This window comes from Pogona vitticeps, chromosome 1, assembly GCF_051106095.1.
Source record: "Pogona vitticeps strain Pit_001003342236 chromosome 1, PviZW2.1, whole genome shotgun sequence".
NCBI classification, from domain to species: Eukaryota; Metazoa; Chordata; class Lepidosauria; order Squamata; family Agamidae; genus Pogona; species Pogona vitticeps.
In genome coordinates, this window is record NC_135783.1 from 251,258,615 (window position 1) to 251,277,608 (window position 18,994).

Below are 18,994 nucleotides of genomic sequence, written 5' to 3' on the forward strand. Positions count from 1 at the left end.
ACCTATGGAACCGCACACACTTGCTCTTTCTAGCAAAAAGACTTTCTACAGGAAGGCACAGCACTTGTCTTCTGACAGATCTCCTTAGAAAGTCAAGAGTAGGATACAATTCTAAACAAAAGTAGGGATGGTACCCACAACCTTTCTCAGAAGCAGAAAAAAGGAAAGACACTATGTTCTCCATGACATAAAGCAGAAGACAGAGTTCATTACAGAAGCAGTACCTCTGCCTCAGCAGAGCAGCAAGAACTGGTCAGTAACTTAATCACTACAAGAGTTCAAATGGAGATTAAAATTATATTGTAAAATGCATGAGGATCACAGATACATAATTAGTGGACTAGAATATGGAGTACTTTATATATAAGTTATACACTTAGTTGGAATTACAGAAAATGAGAAAACAGTCACTAGTAGAAATTGCATTATAAAAAAGTAGAGTTTAACAAAAGTTTTAGTATGAACGTTATGAACAGAATACGGGTACTAATATTTTATAATGTTGGAACAGCAATCTATAAAATGAAAGGAACATATTATTTACAGTGGTGCCTCGCTTAATGGTGTTAATTGGTTCCAAAAAAACCATTGCTATGGGAAAACATCGTTAAGCGAAACGCGTTTTCCCATAGAGATGCATTGAAAACCGGTTAATCCGTTCCAATAGGCAGATTGCCGTCCTTAAGCGAAAAAACCCATAGGAAACATCGTTAAGCGATACAATGTTTCCTCCACTGGAATGCATTGAAGCCTATTCAATGCATTTCAATGGTTTTGCTATGTCCATTTTTGCAAATTTAAGTGTGTCTTAAAAGGTTCAAAAACTGTTTTAAATGCTTGGAATCATTAGTGCACCTTCTAAAACGGGTGCAAACTTAATTTGGCTTTGATCTGACTTTTCGTTAATTTTTGCTGAATTTTTTTCCCCCACCAATTTTTGACAGCTGTCAAAATTTGACAGCTCCATGCTTTCCTATGTGGGAGAAAAAAAATTCACAAAAAATTAACAAAGACTCAGAACGAAGCCAAACTAAGTATGCACACGACTTAGAAGGTGCTCTAACGAATCCAAGCATTTAAAACAGTTTCTGAGTCTTCATTAATTTATTGTGAATTTCTTTCTCCCCCACAGGAAACAATGGAGCTGTCAAAAGTTGGGCTCCATTGTTTCCAATGGGGGAGAAAAAATTCCAAAAAAAATTAACGAAAAGTCAGCAACTGTTTTAAATGCTTGGGTTCGTTAGAGCACCTTCTAAATTGTGTGCAAACTTAGTTTCGCTTTATTCTGAGTCTTCATTACCTTTTTGTGAATTTTTTCCTCCCCCATTGAAATGCATTGAGCCCAACTTTTGACAGCTGTCAAAAGTTGGTTTCAATGCTTTCCTAACATTTTAAGACACTTTTAAAATTGGGAAAACGGACATCGTTAAGCGAAACAGGGGACCTAAAAATGCATTCGCTATGCGAAGCATGGTCCCGAAATCGCTAAGCGAAAATCGCCCATAGGAAACATCGTTAAATGATGCATAGAATTCTTTTTAAAAAGCCATCGTTAAGCGAAAACATCGCTAAATGAGGCAATCGTTAAGCGAGGCACCACTGCATATTCATCATGGTCATTGTTTGAATTTCCCGTTTTCATTGTAACTTGTGGATTCTGCATTTGAAAACAACAGTGTCCCCATCTCACCCCAAAATATCATCTTATGAAACCTACTAGATCCACAGTGTTTCTTTTGTTTGTTTCACCTAAGGAGCTTGTGCAGAAAGTTTCCCATCGCTCCCTGACTTCATCTGGAAGCTCTAGAAAGTCAAAATGAAGAGAGGTTTAATGTTATCCTGCTGAATATTGTCACTTAAGCAAGATTCTCTTGTACACTGTTGTACATACTGACATTTCAATATAGCATCCATAATATTACACCTTGTACACTCACTGCTCAAGATAAATTAAGTGGAAGCTACACATCTAAGGAACTGCTCCTTGGTTAATCCCTATATGCAGACGATATGTTGAACGTTGAAAGCATGACAAAGTTTAGAACACAAACTTAGCTGCAGTCCTTCCAACAGTTATGCTTACATTTCCACCTCTCTTCCCCCAAACGCCCAAGATGTGAATGGTACAACAGACCTCAATGTGGAAAGAAAATGCATGAGAACCTATTTGCACCCTCAGAAAATTCTAAAATCCTCACTGTGGAAATACCTTTATGAGACCAACTAAAAAGGCACAACATTCTCTACAGAATTTTTGCGTTTTAAAAATATAATAATCTCATCATCATTGGCAGAGAAATTGCCTAACCAAAAATTTGTACAAAATACATGCGGAGGGGGGCACATAAGAAATTTATCTTAATAAACATTCAGAAGCAAATTAGGCAAAATGTCTGTATGAGAGAATAATGCATACTTTAAAACATATATATGTATGCAGTGTGAGTTATATAGTTCACAGTACATAAAATAAGTCTACCTTAGCAGAAATGCACATAAAGATGTGAACAAATTTTCATTCAGAATTTTGAAGGAAAGCAAACTAATGTGGAAAGAGGAACAAATGTAGCACATGACAAAACACTACGCAAAACTGAAATTGATAATTCATTCATATTCTCCAAGCAGATGTATTAGTAGGCAGGTTAAATAAAAGATATTATTTGATTCTTGAACAAGTTACCTTTAATAAGTTGTTGCACTAGTGTACAATTTGGCCCTTTATCAGAACTGTGCACTATACAGTTAGCTATTCTTGTTAAGTGACCCATGTAGCCATACCGTCTTCCTCCTTCAGCCCTGTAAGAGTTAAACAGACTTCATCATTTCACAGAAAGCTGTTGAAATTTTCATTTTTACATATTCCATTTCATTTCTTTTGTGTATATTAATAAAGCACTGAACTACAGCAGCAGCTCCCATCGTTTGTCCCAGCTCCTGCCAACCTAGCAGTTCGAAAGCATGTAAAAATGCGAGTAGATAAATAGGTACCACCTTGGTGGGAAGGTAACGGCTTTCCGTGTCTAGTCGTGCTGGCCACGTGACCACAGAAACTGTCTTCGGACAAACGCTGGCTCTATAGCTTGGAAAAGGGGATGAGCACCACGCCCTAGTCGGACATGACTGGACTAAATGTCAAGGGGGGGACCTTTACCTTTACAGCAGCAGCTACTTCAGGTAAAGGAGACCAAATATGATTTGATGGGTTACTTCTCCATAAAAGGCACCTTCTTAGGTACCTCTGTATTTCAACTCCACTTTCCAAGTTGATTAAGCTTTATGCATATTTATGTATCAGAGAAATGTTAAAAATGGAAAGAGACACTATGCTGAAATCTTTTTTTTTTTAACACGGCAATATGTAACAATGCTCACTCTGATGTACTACTGGCTACTATTTAAACTTGCACTTTTCCTTTTCTTCATTAAAGTTTTTTCTACTTAATCATATATGTACAAGAACAAGTTAATACTGTCTTTTTCATCCAAACTACTGAAGTTGAATTAATGACAGGACAGTAATACACTGCTTAAACAAAAATGCAAGGGCAGTACAGTATAGTGAATACTGCACGATTAGAATAAGAACTAATTTGTCTCATCTACTTCTGCTCAAGGAACAGATAAACTGTACATGTTCCATAAGGCCAAAGTGGTATACTGTGAAGGGAAAATGGTCAATGTTTAAGCCTGGAAGTGACCCATCCCCTCAATCATCTCAGATGGAAGGAATCACCACCATTTATTTATTCATTGAGATTTAAAGCCATATGAGACCTGGGCTGATGTAGAAATTTTGGGAGAATGGAGAAGGTTGAAAGTGGGAATTATTCCTGGTTTGGTTTAGCTAAGGAAATGTTGCTGGGATATGACTGGGTGGAGGCCCACAAGCTAGTAGAGTTAAATGAGGGGCTGCAAGGAGAATGCAAGGAAGGAGTGAAAAGAATGGACTTTGTAGAAGAGACGTCTTGAGAGCAGACTTGGTTTTGGCAACAAGATAATCCTTCTTTACAAGAGGCTTTCAACAAAGTACAACCCGAAGGGTCGGTGGACCGGGGGAGTACCAGGTTTGAGGTGAGGGAAGGACTATGGACAGAGTAGATAAGGAAGGACCAAGACACTTGGCAGTACCCCAGAAATGGAGACAAGAGTTGATAAAGCTAGCTCATGATGTCCTGCTAGCAGGACATCTGGCATCCCAAAAGATGGTACCATATATATTACAATGGTTTGGGTGGCCGGGCATAGGAAAGGAGGTAGAAGAATACTGTAAAACTTGTAGGGAGTGTCAAATGACCCAAAGCAAGCTACGCCCTGGAGCACCTCTAGTCCTTATGCCTCTGGTAGACCGAATCTTTGGTAGAATAGGGCTGGATATAGTGGGACCCCTATCCAAATCAGCTGGAGGCCACACTCATATCCTGGTTTTGGTAGATTATGCCACTCGTTATCAAGAAGCTATCCCTCTTAGATATACGACCGCTAAGGTGTTAGCTAGGGAACTACTCCAAGTGTTCTCCTGACTAGGTTTTCCAAAGGAAGTGTTAACTGATTAGGGAACTAATTTTATGAGCCAGACTTTTTGGGTGATGTGGCACCTTTCAGAAGTTAAGCCAATACATACCACTGTCTATCACCCTCAAACAAATGGCCTAGTGGAAAGGTTTAACAAAACAATTAAGTGAATGCTGAGGACATGGGTAATGGAGAGACCGGGAGGGCAGCACTTGCTGGTACCCCTTTTAATGTTTGCTATAAGAGAAGTACAAGTGTTAACTGGGTCCTCATCATTCAAAATTATGTATGGATGGAATTCTCTGGGTATACGAGATGTCATAAAAGAGGAGTGGGAGAGTGACAAAGATGAAGCCCAAATAGTGATAAAACAAGTGATAGAGATGAGGGAATATCTGGCCAGGGTGGCGGAAATGGCCCAAACCAATTTGAGATGTGCCCAACAGGGGCAAAAGAGGAAGTATGATCAAAAGATAAGGCCCCGACAGTTTGAGCCTGGGAACAAAGTCCTATTACTACTACCTGCAGATGGAGCTAAGCTCTTTGTGAAGTGGCAAGGTCCCTATGAAGTAATAAGACAACCCAGATCTGTAGATTATGAGGTAGCTTTACCTGACAAAAAGAAAAAATCGGGCACTTTCCAGGTAAATGTTGAAAGAATGGAGGGAAAGAGAGGTCTTTTGGAGAGAGATGGAAGATTTAGGACCGGAAGCACTAGTGTGGAATCAACCATCTAAAGAATTCTGCTTAGATGTAGAACTGGATGTTGAACAAGTATCAGATAAGAACCTTAAAGAAGGAATTTTCGGATGTCTTCTCTAGTAAGTCACGTTCCACTCCTCTAGTAGAACATCATATCAATACTCCCCTCATGTCATAATGAGGACAGGGGGATGTAACTGCCCTCATAACCTTAAAGATACCATAGATCAAGAAGTAAAGGAGATGCTGGCCCCTGGAGTAATAGAATCTTCACATGGTCCATGGAGAAGTTATCCTGTGATTGTCCCAAAACCCAATGGGAATGTACGGTTATGCATAACTTCAAATGTTTGAACATGGTATCGAAGTTTGATGCCTACCCTATGCCCAAGGTAGAGGATTTGTTAGAGCCACTGGGCCAAGCCAAATTCCTGTTCTCATAAGATCTGACTAAAGGATATTGACAGATTTCCTTAAAGTAGCTGAAAAGGAGACTATTGTGTTCGTTATGCCTAAAGGCTTATATAAATTTATGTGCATATCCTTTGGATTACATGGAGCCGCAGCCACATTCCAGAGGTTAATGGATAAGGTATTAGAGTCAGTTTCAAATTATGCAGTGGCCTACATGGATGGCATTCTGATTTATAGTGACAGCTGCAATACAGAGCATCTGAAACATCTAAAGACAGGTATTAGAAGAGTTGAGGAAAGGTCAGTTAAGGGTAAATTCAGCTAAGTGCAAAGTGGCCCAAAGAGAGGTACAATTTCTAGGGTTCTAAGTGGAACAGGACAGGATCTGTCCAGTTTGTGATAAAGTAGAAAAGGTTTATGAGTGGCCTTGTCCTCAGACTAAGAAAGAGGTACAGCAGTTTGTAGGGCTAGCGGGATATTGTCAACAATTCATCCCTAATTTTGCGGAGATAACAGCAACTCTTACTGATATGATTAGAAAATGATAGATGAAGAAATTTCTATGGGGAAATAAAGAACAGACCTTCAGGGAGCTCAAGATAATCTTGAATTCATTACCTAGTCGCTATGCTCCTGATTTTACAGTACCTTTCATAGTACAAACCAATGCTTCTGACCGAGGGGTAGGAGCAGTTTTAGCCCAGGTGAGGAATGGAATTTCATGTATTTGAGCAAAAAAATTATCACCCTGAGAACAAAAGTATGCAAATATAGAGAAAGGAGCTTTGGCTGTTAAGTGGGCCATACAGTCTTTAAAGTATTACCTGTTGGGGGTTCCCTTCACACCGATCATGCTCCTCTACAATGGCTAGACTGAATAAAAGACACCAATTCCAGATTGATGCACTGGTACCTAAGTTTACAACCTTTTGCATTTGAGATACTTTAAAAGGAGAGTTCTCATGTCAATGCAGATTATTTCTCTCAACAGGTGAGAAATATTATTTCTCTCCAGACAGATGAAGAGAGGATGGCACACTTGTCCGGGGGGGGGCATGTGAAGAGGAACCGGTTAATAAGGTTAAGCCTGGAAATGAGCCGTCCCCTCAGTCATCTCAGGAGGAAGGAATCAGTACGATTTTATCTACCTTACCCACAATGGTTCAGGACCTGACTCTAGGGGTGGGTCAGACAACGGAAGGAGACGGGAAGGAAAAGGCTGGAACCAGACAACCTATAGTAGAGGGTTTCTTGATGACAGAGGAGATGAGGGAGGAGAAAAAGAGAGAAGTTGGGGCTCAGGAAACTAGGGCAGTCCAGGAGGGGAAGAGAAGGGAGGAGGAGGAGCAGGACAAGAGAGGAAGAACCATACATATTCACTGTTCCACAAAAGGAGTAAGGAGGGTGGGAGAGGGGGGAGGCACCGCAGGCATAGAAATCCAATTAGGAGAAGTGGATCTGTTACAATGGACAGACAGCATACATCTACCCGAGAGGGAAGGGTCCCTGAAAGAAGGTGGTATGGCCAGATCCTGTCTCTACAGCTCAGACACCTCTTGAGGGAGACTGGGCTCATCACCCTTGTCGTGGGATGATTTGCGTGGTGAGGAGCCAGCCTCTGAGAAAACCTACAGACCAGGAGAGATTTGGAGTGTCCCCGTGCTGAAGGACAATATAGTGTTGACAGAGCTATCTGTAATGTGGCCGGAATCACCTATAATTGATGGTCCTGTTGGACCCACTGAAGTTGTTATACACCCCCCTTCCAAAGAAATTAGACCTTCAGTTAATAGTATTATGTCTCCTGTGGTTAATCATGTCAAGGAAGAAGAATTGCTTAATCTTGAACAAGAACCCAATCACATGTCATTTATGAAAATCTCAATCACAATGAATTTTTTATTTTGATTTGCTTAAAACTAAGTTATATGCTATCTCCCAAATGTTCTAAAATATCTTAACTGCACATCAAGGGAAAACATTTTGAGTACTCACTGTTTCTTTTCATTCATCTCCCATGCTTCGAGTATTCGTTCTATTAAATGGCACTTAAGGAAAAGCTACAAAAAAGGGGGCATTTTTTAGCCTTTGTGGAGAACACCAATACCCATAATGCCCCACAGTAAGTAGCATTTTATGCAAGAAAAGAACAAAATGACTCGATTCGTGATTAGATAGCCAAATACCAATATACAGTGGTGCCCCGCTTGACGCTTACGCTGCATGACGTCGAAATCCGTTTACAATGAGTTTTTTGTGATTGCAGTAGGGTTTTTTTTCGCTTTATGTTAATTAGGAGCCTGCTTTGCGAACCGTTTGTTCACCAACTATTTTTCTGGCTCCGCAAAATGGCTTCCCTCCCTTCTCAAAATGGCTGCTTTCCGGACCCTGGCTTCGGAAGACAGCATTTTTAAACAGCTGATTGGCGGTTCTCTATGGGCAATCTTCGATGGACGATGAGGTATTTCCCCATTGGAACGCATTGACCGGTTTTCAATGCATTCCAATGGGTTTTTTTCCGCTTGACGATGATTTCGATTTTCCTGGAACTGATTATCGTCATCAAGTGGGGCACCACTGTAATGGATTCTTGTACTGTTCTCCCAGTACAAGTCTAAGTATGCAGTAGTCCTGTCCCTCTCTGGAAATGCCCAAGTCTACATGAGTTACAGGCATCAAAATTGAAATGACAAATGGAATGCTTGTAGAAAACAATGGAACATTTTTGCACTACGCTCTGAATAAAGAAATATTCACAGTAGGTTCCAATATTAACTTTTTAAGGTTACCTACTCATGTGAAAAGGAGGCACCTGAACCTTCTGGCACCAACTGTTAAGAGGAATCTGGCACCAAAGGTTGTTCACTTCTCAGGCTTGCAAAGCATAAAGTTAACATATTCTGGGACATAAGGAAGCAATATTTCAGAATGAGAACAGAAGTAATCAAGGTTCCTGCTAAGCTGGGTGCTCGTGGGGAACTCCGCTTCCCTCTGCGCAGCTGTCCTCCTCCTCTGCAGAGCAATCACATTAAATTCCAGTTGCAACGGAACCCAGTACACACAGGGGAGAAGGCTGAACCCCGCCCAGAGGGGCTGAAAATTAGAGGGTACATTGGAAGTAATAGTAATTCCCAGCCCGCACTACAACTATGGCACATTCAAAAACACAGTGTATATCAGGGGCAGCAACTGTTGCGTGCTTTCAACTCCTTAAGAAATATTATCACAAAATCAGTAGGCAGTAGCAAAACTGGATATGCAAAAATGAAAGAAGAAACAGCCACTTAATCTCAAGGAATTCAAATCAATATGCTTCCTACTTTTCCTTTCCTGAGTTTAGTACTACTACAAGGAGACTAGTAGATGTGATGTTCCATCAGGAAAGAAAGTTAAGTAAACAGGAGCAGGTAAAATATTATAGTCTGGAACACTCTCTCTGAACTGTTGTTGTTTACAAATTAATGAAACAAGAGAACTTACATGTTTCAGCATAAGGTTGTCTCCAGTAATGTCCTGATTTGAGACTGTACCATTGTCTGTGCTTTCAAAAGGACTTGCAAGAATCAATGCAATACAAATTTCTACTTGAGTATGCAAAAAATTATTCCATGTGTATTTAAAAAACATATCCTGAAAAATAAAAAGACATCTGAGTCAGAAATAGACCTAATACCTGCTAAACATGCAGGCCAGGATCTTGCATTTCCATAAACAGAAATTCACTCACAGAAAGCCCCACTGTCAGAATGGAGGGGTGGGAGATGGTTTTCACCATTCTCCTGCCCCACTAAAAATCTGTTCTAGAAAGTACTAGAGCCTCTCTAGATCAAAATGGGAGCTAGTACTTGAGTTGTTGGGGGGAAATTACAAGAAAATTTCCATCCACTTCCAACAACAGGAGCCTTGGATAGATTAGAGTTCATTCTACAAGCAAAAAGAGTCCTACTACTGAGGAAGTGCAGAGTAGGAGCCAGGCCAAAATGTTCATGAAAGAAATCCAAGCACACATGCATGCACACAAAAAAACTTATCAGAACTGCCAGTTCAGTTGTTGAGAAAACATGAACTTTTGAAGTCATTCACTCAAATATACTCTAAAATATATTTATTATAAACACAGTGACCATACAATAACTATTTCAAATAATGAATAATGAACTAATATGCAATAGCAGTCAATAATATTCAAGTGTAGTTCTAGAGTTCTCTAAAGGCAACATGGGCTATACACTAGGCCTGATACATCAGTAAAATGTAAGCACAAAAATATACCAGTGCTTCTGAACATACATCTCTAGATCCTCAGGTGAAATGACTAGTTACAAAGACCAAATGCAAGAGTGTATCATAGCAAGATCACTCCAGATATCAACTAGGTCCCTCTCTGTTGAGACACAAACAATTGTTAATGAAGCTGTGAGATGCTACCACTACCACTTCTAAATACAGATTTATGTGCCAAAATTAACTGTTAGCACATCTCATTGTAACACAAAGCACTAAAAAGTGTATGAACCCTACCTTGATTTCTGATGATGATGTAGCTAATTACACAATTCCCTGATTTTCCTGATTTTCCAGGGGATCCAGGTCTCCCTTTGGAGATCTTCTGAGTTCCTGAAACTGTGCTAAATCCCACTATTTACAATTGTGCCTGGTCCTAACAAAAGGTTAAGCGATCCGAGCTGAATAATACATTATGTAGGAGACCTGTAAACTCATCTCCTAACTTATACATACATCCATAAAATACAGCTACTGGATTGCAAACTGGGTGATAACTGTGAAAGTTTCACATGTTCCCCATTTCCCAATTTAAAAGGCTCTTTCTCAGGCTATTTGGTCTATGCAGCAAAAAGAACACCAAATGTTTGACTCCATCTATGCATACATGTGAGACTGGGAGTACCTCCAGAGGCACTCCACAGAGTGTATCGCCGGTCTCCATAAGCAAAAGCACCGGAGAACACTTGCCTGTCCTACAGGAAGAGGGGGGTGGACCGAGCTTAAGGTCCTGAGAGAATACGCTGAGAAAGAGAGTGGAAAAGAAGCGGAAAAGTCTATAGGAAAGCACCCTACTCGGGGGAAACTGAGGAAGGAAAAGCAAAAAGACTTCAAAGCCTGGCAGCAATGAGAGGCCAAAAGGAAAGAACGCCAACAATGTACAGAGAGTTCTGGGAAACCCCGTGGGGCCCGACCATTCTGACCGAGGCTGAGACAAAACCCGGGCAAGAAGGTATGGGAGCCATAGGTGGGCTGGGTTTTCCACCCTCCTCAATGACATCTGACAACAATTTACCTGATAGATCGGGCTTAGTACCTAAATGGAGTTGCAGAGTTTTAACTTTGTCACCCTTGTCGCTGAAAGGGGACTTGTTACAGTTTGAAGACGAAAAGAGCTATGACCTGGCATTGAAACACGAGACTAGGACCTTTGTTAATAATGAAGTTGACAAGTTGTCATACAATAAACATGTTTTATTAGAAGACCTTGGTGTATATGGTTCATCCTTCCAACAGAACATGCCAGAGGGAAAAAAGGACATTGCACAAGATTACAGTACACTAATCTGACCAATCTTCTGGCCTCATGTAGCTATATTTTAGAATCTTTTTTACCCCTTCCTCATTATGGATGTTTCCAATAATAACAATAAACTGGGCTTTCAAATATGGAAATCATGGCAACAGAGAAAGAAATTCATAGAAAACATTTCATTACATCAATCAAAGAAGCCAGGTATCTTTCACCTGTGTCATGACACGACCAGGAAGAACACGAAAGCATGTCACACTTTTAAAAGGTAACATGCTACCTCATTACTACAAGAAGAAAAGTCAATCTTGCAAATATATATTATATCCTTACCAGTATAACTCCTATGCTGTTGAGCTCGATAAGTTCCAGGTTCACACTGTTTGTGTTTGTCTGTAGAAGGCTGGATATTAACCTAATTACATTTAACCTGGTATTCCCTACAGGTGGATCCAATACACCCCACGTTGTCTTCATAACACTTTTCTGGAGAAGTAAAACATGAAAATAGGACTCAATAGTCCAAAGCATTATCCAATGAGAAAAACAAGATACTGTACTCTTCACACAATCAGTTTTACAATATTAGTACAGTTTGTATGAGGGACAGATAATTTTCTTTGCAAAAATGATTTTCTATAGTAAGCAACCAAAGATAAATAAATAAATGGAACTTTTATGGCAAGTATGAATTCCTCCCCCTCAAAGTTCTGAGAGCTCTGCTTCTTTCTATGGAGCAAAGATGAAGACCTATCTCCTTTATCTGCATGGAGGTCCTACAGGAGCAAACTTTTTTGGAAAAGACAACAGGTAGCAGAGGTCTATCATGCCACTTTAAGTTCTCCAATGCAGGTGCTGGAGAACTTGTCTTCTTTAATCACTGCAACCAAAGTTGGAAGGCACAGTGACCTAGAGTCATGATGGGAGTCAGAAAAAGAAAGGCAAAGAACTAGGGTCACACAACATAATGGCAGATGGACTCTCAGTCACTTTGGCAAGGGAAGTACCATGCTACACTGGTAGGACAACATGAAGAAAGGAGCATCAAAAGCATGAGTCCACAAGATCTGGCATCTTGTGGCACCTGGCAAGATGAAGTACTTGCTTAAACTATATCCATGTCCATCTATTTTGTTTCTGGGCCTCCTACCTAATATAAGACTGGGTCTTATATTGATTTTTGCTCCAAAAATGCATTAAGGCTTATTTTCAGGGGATTTTTTGGGGTACCACAATCTACATTTATTCAAATACAGTCATGTCATCTTCTGGTTGCTGTACAATGGAGGGCAGGGTTTCACTAAATTGGGACTTATATTACGAGCATCCTGAAAAATCATACTAGGGCTTATTTTCAGGTTAGGTCTTACTTTTGGGGAAATGGTATATATTTAGCACCCCCCCCCAAATTTTAAAACATGCGAACAAATATTTACATAAAAATGTATGACAGTGCAGCAGATTTAACCTAGCAACCTTTAAGTGTCAATGGGAAAATAATTTACAGAGCACCCTCTATAAAAGCCTAGTGGAACAGGTAAAGCTTCATTTAGCATCACAACCCCATGGGGGAAGGGGAGGAAAATTTTCCCTAGGGCAGAAAATTCCATAACCTGGATACATCAGCAACCAGTGAGGATGTTTTTGTGTCATCCCTGCCTCACCTCTCATACCTGGTTATAGAGTGGTCTTGAGCAGAGAGATTAATAAAAGATTCAGCTAGTTCATTTTACCCCATCACTCCGAGAGGTAAGGTCAGCTGCTTCCACACTGGCCAAAATTCTATTCGTATTTGCATACATTTTGAAGAACTTGCCATAACTAATTGTGACTGATCAACAAAATGCCAGGACATATGTTGACTGCACAACTGGGCATGTGATCAGGTATGTAACTGAAACATATAACACCTTGCAACAGTTTTCACTCAAGTAACACTGTTAAATTATTCTTAAGGCAACAAGTACCAGTCACTTATTATAAACTGTATTTTTTTTCTTTTTTCTTTCTTTCTTTTTACAAAGAAGAAAATCTGCTTTGCCAACTGACTGACAGAGAAGAAACAAGGAATGGCTCGAGACCAAGCTTTTATACTGAAACTATACAAGACCTTTTGTTTTAAGAAGTTAACAGTTCTAGGTTCATCTAGTCATGTTCTGTTACATTCATCCTAGCCTTGCATATGTTCCTGGCCTAAGAATGTCATGGGAAAGTACAAAAAAGGAAAGCAATAATGAGCAGCTGGTACTACAAAAGGGGAAGTTACAATAGACTAGACCACAGTGTAATTTTGTCTATTTTACAATCTACTGATCTAGACTCTTACAATCTGCCCCTTCATTTTTTATTATGAGGATCATCCTAAATCTCAATCAAAATTAGACTGGTATATAAAACGTTACAAAAATGGTGCCTAACTGCCAATCAATATAAGGTTCTGATATACAATTTATTAAAGACAATGTGTGTTTCTCATGCTGAAAATGCAAAATAGATCTGTATTTTACATACTTTGGGGGGTTCCAACAGCAGTTCATGGAAGGATGGAAGTCGTGCTTTTATGGCTTCTAATACACTCTTGCTGACCGAATATGCCGAATGATTTAAACCAGGGGGGCAAATTTCTATGTGACCTTCAAATCTAAAATATACACAGAAGAAAATGCTTGGCAATTAGAAGAGTAAGCACAGCTACTTGAAATAAGATGAGATTTGCTTCTGTTGGCATCATCAAATATTAGATTAATGCATTCTGAGATTCAATTCACATTTCACCTAAAGGCAATAGTTTGCTGGGAAGGAGAGTGAATACCAGATAGAACATGTCTCATCTACAAAACAAAACAAACATTTCACTCACGTGAAACTAGAAATTTTCACTAAGTTATGTAAGAGCTTTGCTGAAAACCCCGACATGACACAAACACTCTCAAAATGGCAAGTAATCGGTGTTTCTGTAATGATGCCTTCACTGAATGATTCATGCAGTTATTTCCTTGGGAAGAACGTGCAGAAGTATATACATGAATCTAATGGTATTTATTCACTTAAGTGATACAATCTTATTCCCAAATGTTGCCTGCCATTATTAATATCACAAAATGTTATCATATAGTACACTTTTGTCTTAGGAATAAGGACCCAGTTCCAAACTTAGGGACTCAAGCAAATATCAGTATAACGTATTCGCGAAGGCTTTCACGGCCGGGATCTAATGGTTGTTGTGGGTTTTTCGGGCTTCTTGGCCGTGTTCTGAAAGTGGTTTTTCCTAATGTTTCGCCAGTCTCTGTGGCCGGCATCTTCAGAGGACAGCAAACAGTTTGCTGTCCTCTGAAGATGCCGGCCACAGAGACTGGCGAAACGTTAGGAAAAACCACTTTCAGAACACGGCCAAGAAGCCCGAAAAACCAACAACAACTATCAGTATAAACTTTGCAATTTAATCTGTTATTATCTGATATACGGAAGGTTAAGTGAACAAATCAGAAATACACTATTTCAGCAATCTGCCTGCTTGTGTACATGCCCATATGTAACCATTTCCAGGGGAGAGAGGTTACAAGCAACACATAACAAGTACAAGACAAAAAAACTATTATAACATTATGGAAATAAAAGATTTACAAATGATTATCTTACGTTGGCCGTCTTGTTTCCAGTAATGTCAACAATATCTGAATTGCACTGACTATTGCAGATTCATTTTTCTCTTTACGAAAAATATTTGACAGCAGTTGTTCTATGATTTCTTTTCTAAAAAAAGAAGACATTGTCTGAAATGTAACACTTCCTTTTGAAGTCACTCTTTACAAAAAAGCATATAAAGTCTGAAAACTTTACAAACTATCTATGTTTCAGAGTCAATTTAACTGGATGGCCAGAGGGGGGATTTATCAGTACAATTGTAAAAGTGATCGCATTGACAATAATGAAACATCTTGGACTTATTTGCAAGCATTAGTACACCAAAACACAAGCCACTCCCAGAGAATGGATATGGATACAATGGCGAGTCATTTCATTTTATGTGGTGTTTGCCTTCAGTTAAAATGGATCTCATCCTACCCTTTCTATATTCATTCATGAAATCTAAAGCTTGTTTGTGAGCTGGAAGACATCAGATTTCCTTATTATATCCAAGTCTGAGAAAATTGAGTTTTACTCTAAAACCAGTTAGTCCACAAATCAGAATATTTAGCTGGAATGCAAAGAAAAATAGAGAAGCTGATTACCTGTCAGCTCTTCTTTTTACTCATCCACCAGACACTGCCTAAAATCCAGTACTAAGTCATAACCAGAGTAGGCCCACTGAATCAATGGAATTGACACAGGTGTTGATTCACCAATTCTCCATTGATTCAATAGGACTATTCTAATTGAAACATACTACTGGATTTCAGTCAGTTGTGTAGAACACTGGATTACTCTTTGCTCCATCCACTAAAAGACACAGTATTCTGAAGAAAGCCTCAGGGTTAAACTTTGGAGCCACTTGCTGTTTCCTCCCAAAAGCCAGAAACCAGCTACAAAGCAGTGAAAGCAAGACAACCCTCTGTAAATTGTAAAGGAGTCCAGGGAGGACCATTAAGACTGTGTAAGAACACTGCCAACAACCAAAAGAGAAACCATATGTAAACATATACAGCATTCAATTTTCCCTGTTTGTTGCCATCCAGTACTCCAGAAGTGCAAACTGAGCAATATCTCATGAAAACCCAAAGAAAGTAATACTGAAACTGACATTGGCACTGCAATATTCACTGCAGCACTTTTCTCTTGCATCAGCTCTATTAAAGACTGTATTCTCAGAAGCACAGTGATTCTGTCATGTCTAAGAAAAAGTCTGAAGAGGAGTAACTTGCCTTGTGTGCCACCTGAACAGAAGCCCAAGAGTTGATGGCCTAGGAGACTACAGGTTCTCTGAAGAATTTGAGGGTGTGTCTGCTTGCCCAGAACTTCAAAAGGATGAGCTACCTGGAAAAAGTGGTTTTGGAAGAAGTTCTACTGTTGATCTAGATTCTGCAGAGGCAGATCTTTAGGGTCTTCCTATAAACAATGCCAGCCCTCTTGAATATTCTTGGGATGACACTGTGATCTGTAGGTCCAGGCAAAACCAATGAGGAAGACATTTTTATCTAATTAAAAATTCAGACTTGCCCCACCAGCTGGAATGGAGGGTTTGGAACTCAGGTTGAGCTGATCAGATGAGAAATCAGTGCATTCCATGAAATATGTGATCAGCTATGCAATTAAGAGAGATCCTGTAAAAAGTTGGCCTCTAAAGCAACTGTGTCCATCAGAGCAAAGAGACCTGGGTACAATCAGGACAATGCTGGCCCTCTCTTTCCGGACTTCAATGGCAAGAAAAAAGGCAAGAAGACACGGTCACAGCAAAGGCCATACTTCTATCGACTGAGTCAAGAGTTATCTTTGTTGCCTGCATGTTGCATGAAAACACATAAACTTCCCTATGGGGTTCCTAAAAAGTGTAGAAATCTGTTTGATAAGCTGGTTATGGAGGCTCCCCTTCTCAACCAAAATTCCACATGTTCAATAATTCTTATCTGTAAGCTCTTGGTCACTTTGGTCTAAAAGGTGAGAAAACTTTGACCTACCTGCCCCACCAAATATTTGGGACTGTAACTTCCACAGTTCCTTGCCACAGACTTTACTGAATGACTCTGAGTTGCAGACCAAAAGAAGGCCAGTGGTCCCACCTCTGACTTGGAGGTGCCCCCTCAAGAACAGGGTCTGTTTTACTCATCCTAAGATTGAACAAGTCTCCTGCAGAAGGCAGGAAATCTGATTTCTTCCCCATCACCATCTCTACTTTGTTCATGTATGAAAGAGCTGGCACACTGTTCACAAGGATCATGACCAGGATTCCAGAAATCTGTACTGGCAGCTGAGACCAAGGATATCTTACTCTTACTCCAGACCACACAGTGCAAAAGAGCAGAGGTAACAACAATTCTTGTTGGCTCAGACTATTCTAAGAATTCATTTATCCTTAAGTCATTAAGCCAAGGCTTGGGGATAGAGAGACTAAAAGTTCCTGTCTGTCTCATGGGACAAACACAGAGGACTGAGAAGCTTCATGGAACAAGAGCCATACTAAGAGTCAAGACAGGAGTGAGTATCTTGGCACCCCAAGTCCTGTTAGATGATTGCTCAAACTCTGAATAATCAGGTGAAACAAAGTTCCTCACAGATTAAACATTTATCATCATTCGCAGATGCTGTAGTTTTTAAGATGGAGAAAGAGTTCTTGCTTGACTTGGCTACAAATCCTTCTTAGAGAAATGGAACTATGAGCTTCAATAATCTGTCAATCAAGCACAATCATGGAGTGACACCTTCCAACCAAGAGTGCCTCAATCCTTCCCGGTCTGAGATCCATAAGGTCACCAGGATCTTGATGAAAGTTTTCTGTAATACAGCTAGACTGATGAGCAGTACACAATAAAAGAAATGGCAGCAATGAGAAGGAATGTTAGAAGGTGGAGATAACAATCCTTTATGTCTATGAAAATGAAGACGTCAACTGAGGCAATGACTAATAGGTTGAGAAATACTTGCATTCAAAACCAGTGTGCTTGAAGTAACCTGTTAATGCATCTTTGTTTTAGGATGACTGAGATCTCACTATTCTTCTTGAGGACAAGAAGATGGAAGAACAGGCACGCGTTCCTCTTTGATGGTGGAGGACTGATTCAATGAGTCCTGATTTGCAACAAGGTGAGATCTACTGTCTGTGTACTTTAATAGAGCTGGAAGACACAAGAGGGACCAGAGGTCTGTCTTACCATACCTCTCAGAAATCAAAGGAAACCCAATGAGGACAATTTTCCCATGTGCAATACAGAAAAGTGCCAGAATTCTGTAGAGTACTGCAGATGTCCCCTATCTGAGTACCAGGGGAGCCAATCAGATTTCCTGGAAACGACCCTTTGAGCTGAAGCAGCCAGCTTCTTCCCTGAGCTCTACGACTTATTACTGGAATGCCTGGAGGGCTTCATGGATATAAATGAATTCATAATGACATACAGTGATGCCTCGCTTAGCGACGTTAATCCGTTCCGGAAAAAACGTTGCTAAGTGAAAACATTGCTAAGCAAAATTAAAAAGCCCATAGAAACGCATCAAAACGCGATTAATGCATTCCTATGGGCTTAAAACCTCACCTTTAAGCGAAAATCCTCCATAGCGCCGCCATTTTCGCTGCCTCTTAAGCAAGGAAAAACAGCGGGCAGCCATTTTGTTTCCCCGACGGCCATTTTGAAGCCGCCGATCAGCTGTTAAAAAAGGGTCGCTTTGCCATGATCGCTTCCCCGTGATCATCGTAAAGCGAAAAAACCCCATAGGGACCATCGCAAAGCAATCGCTTTTGCGATCGCAAAAACTCCATCGCTAAGCGATTTTGTCGCTCAATGGAGCGATCGCTATGCGAGGCACCACTGTAGTTTTGGTAATGAGATGAATGCCAGTTGTTTGTTCTACCACCCTTTCTTGATCTTGAACTCTGTGATCTAGAGCTAACTGAAATGGTTCCAATACGCTTGTAGGACCTTCTTCTTGGTGTCACTAATTTCAGCTCATTCATGTGCAGGTCAAATAGGTGACAATGACCTCAACGGATTATTGGGTTCTCTTCTTCACCACTGTGAAGAACTGACTAACCATGTCTAGCTTTATTTTCCTCTCATGTTTCCTCATTCAAGAGTGGAAGGAGGAAGTCAGGTCCAAGTTCTCCAACCTGCCCAAAACAGGTCACAACTAATTATAACTTCTCTTTGTCACTCCCTGGGTGGGAGGCAGCCGAACTTT

The 18,994-nt window shown here is 40.1% G+C and overlaps 1 protein-coding gene across 44 annotated transcripts in view; it reads right to left on the reverse strand.

The window, feature by feature from the left end:
- The window catches only part of PPP6R3 (protein phosphatase 6 regulatory subunit 3), a 79,862-nt gene that overhangs the window by 25,790 nt on the left and 35,078 nt on the right, over nucleotides 1-18,994 (reverse strand). For all 44 annotated transcript variants that reach the window (XM_078383641.1, XM_078383637.1, XM_078383635.1 and 41 more), the window contains 7 exons: nucleotides 14,807-14,920; nucleotides 13,679-13,808; nucleotides 11,501-11,653; nucleotides 9,112-9,261; nucleotides 7,627-7,691; nucleotides 2,684-2,799; nucleotides 1,718-1,803 (listed from right to left, as the gene is read on the reverse strand). In XM_078383641.1, coding sequence (XP_078239767.1) covers nucleotides 1,718-1,803; nucleotides 2,684-2,799; nucleotides 7,627-7,691; nucleotides 9,112-9,261; nucleotides 11,501-11,653; nucleotides 13,679-13,808; nucleotides 14,807-14,920 — 814 coding nt within the window. The remainder of the gene's footprint in view (nucleotides 1-1,717; nucleotides 1,804-2,683; nucleotides 2,800-7,626; nucleotides 7,692-9,111; nucleotides 9,262-11,500; nucleotides 11,654-13,678; nucleotides 13,809-14,806; nucleotides 14,921-18,994) is intronic.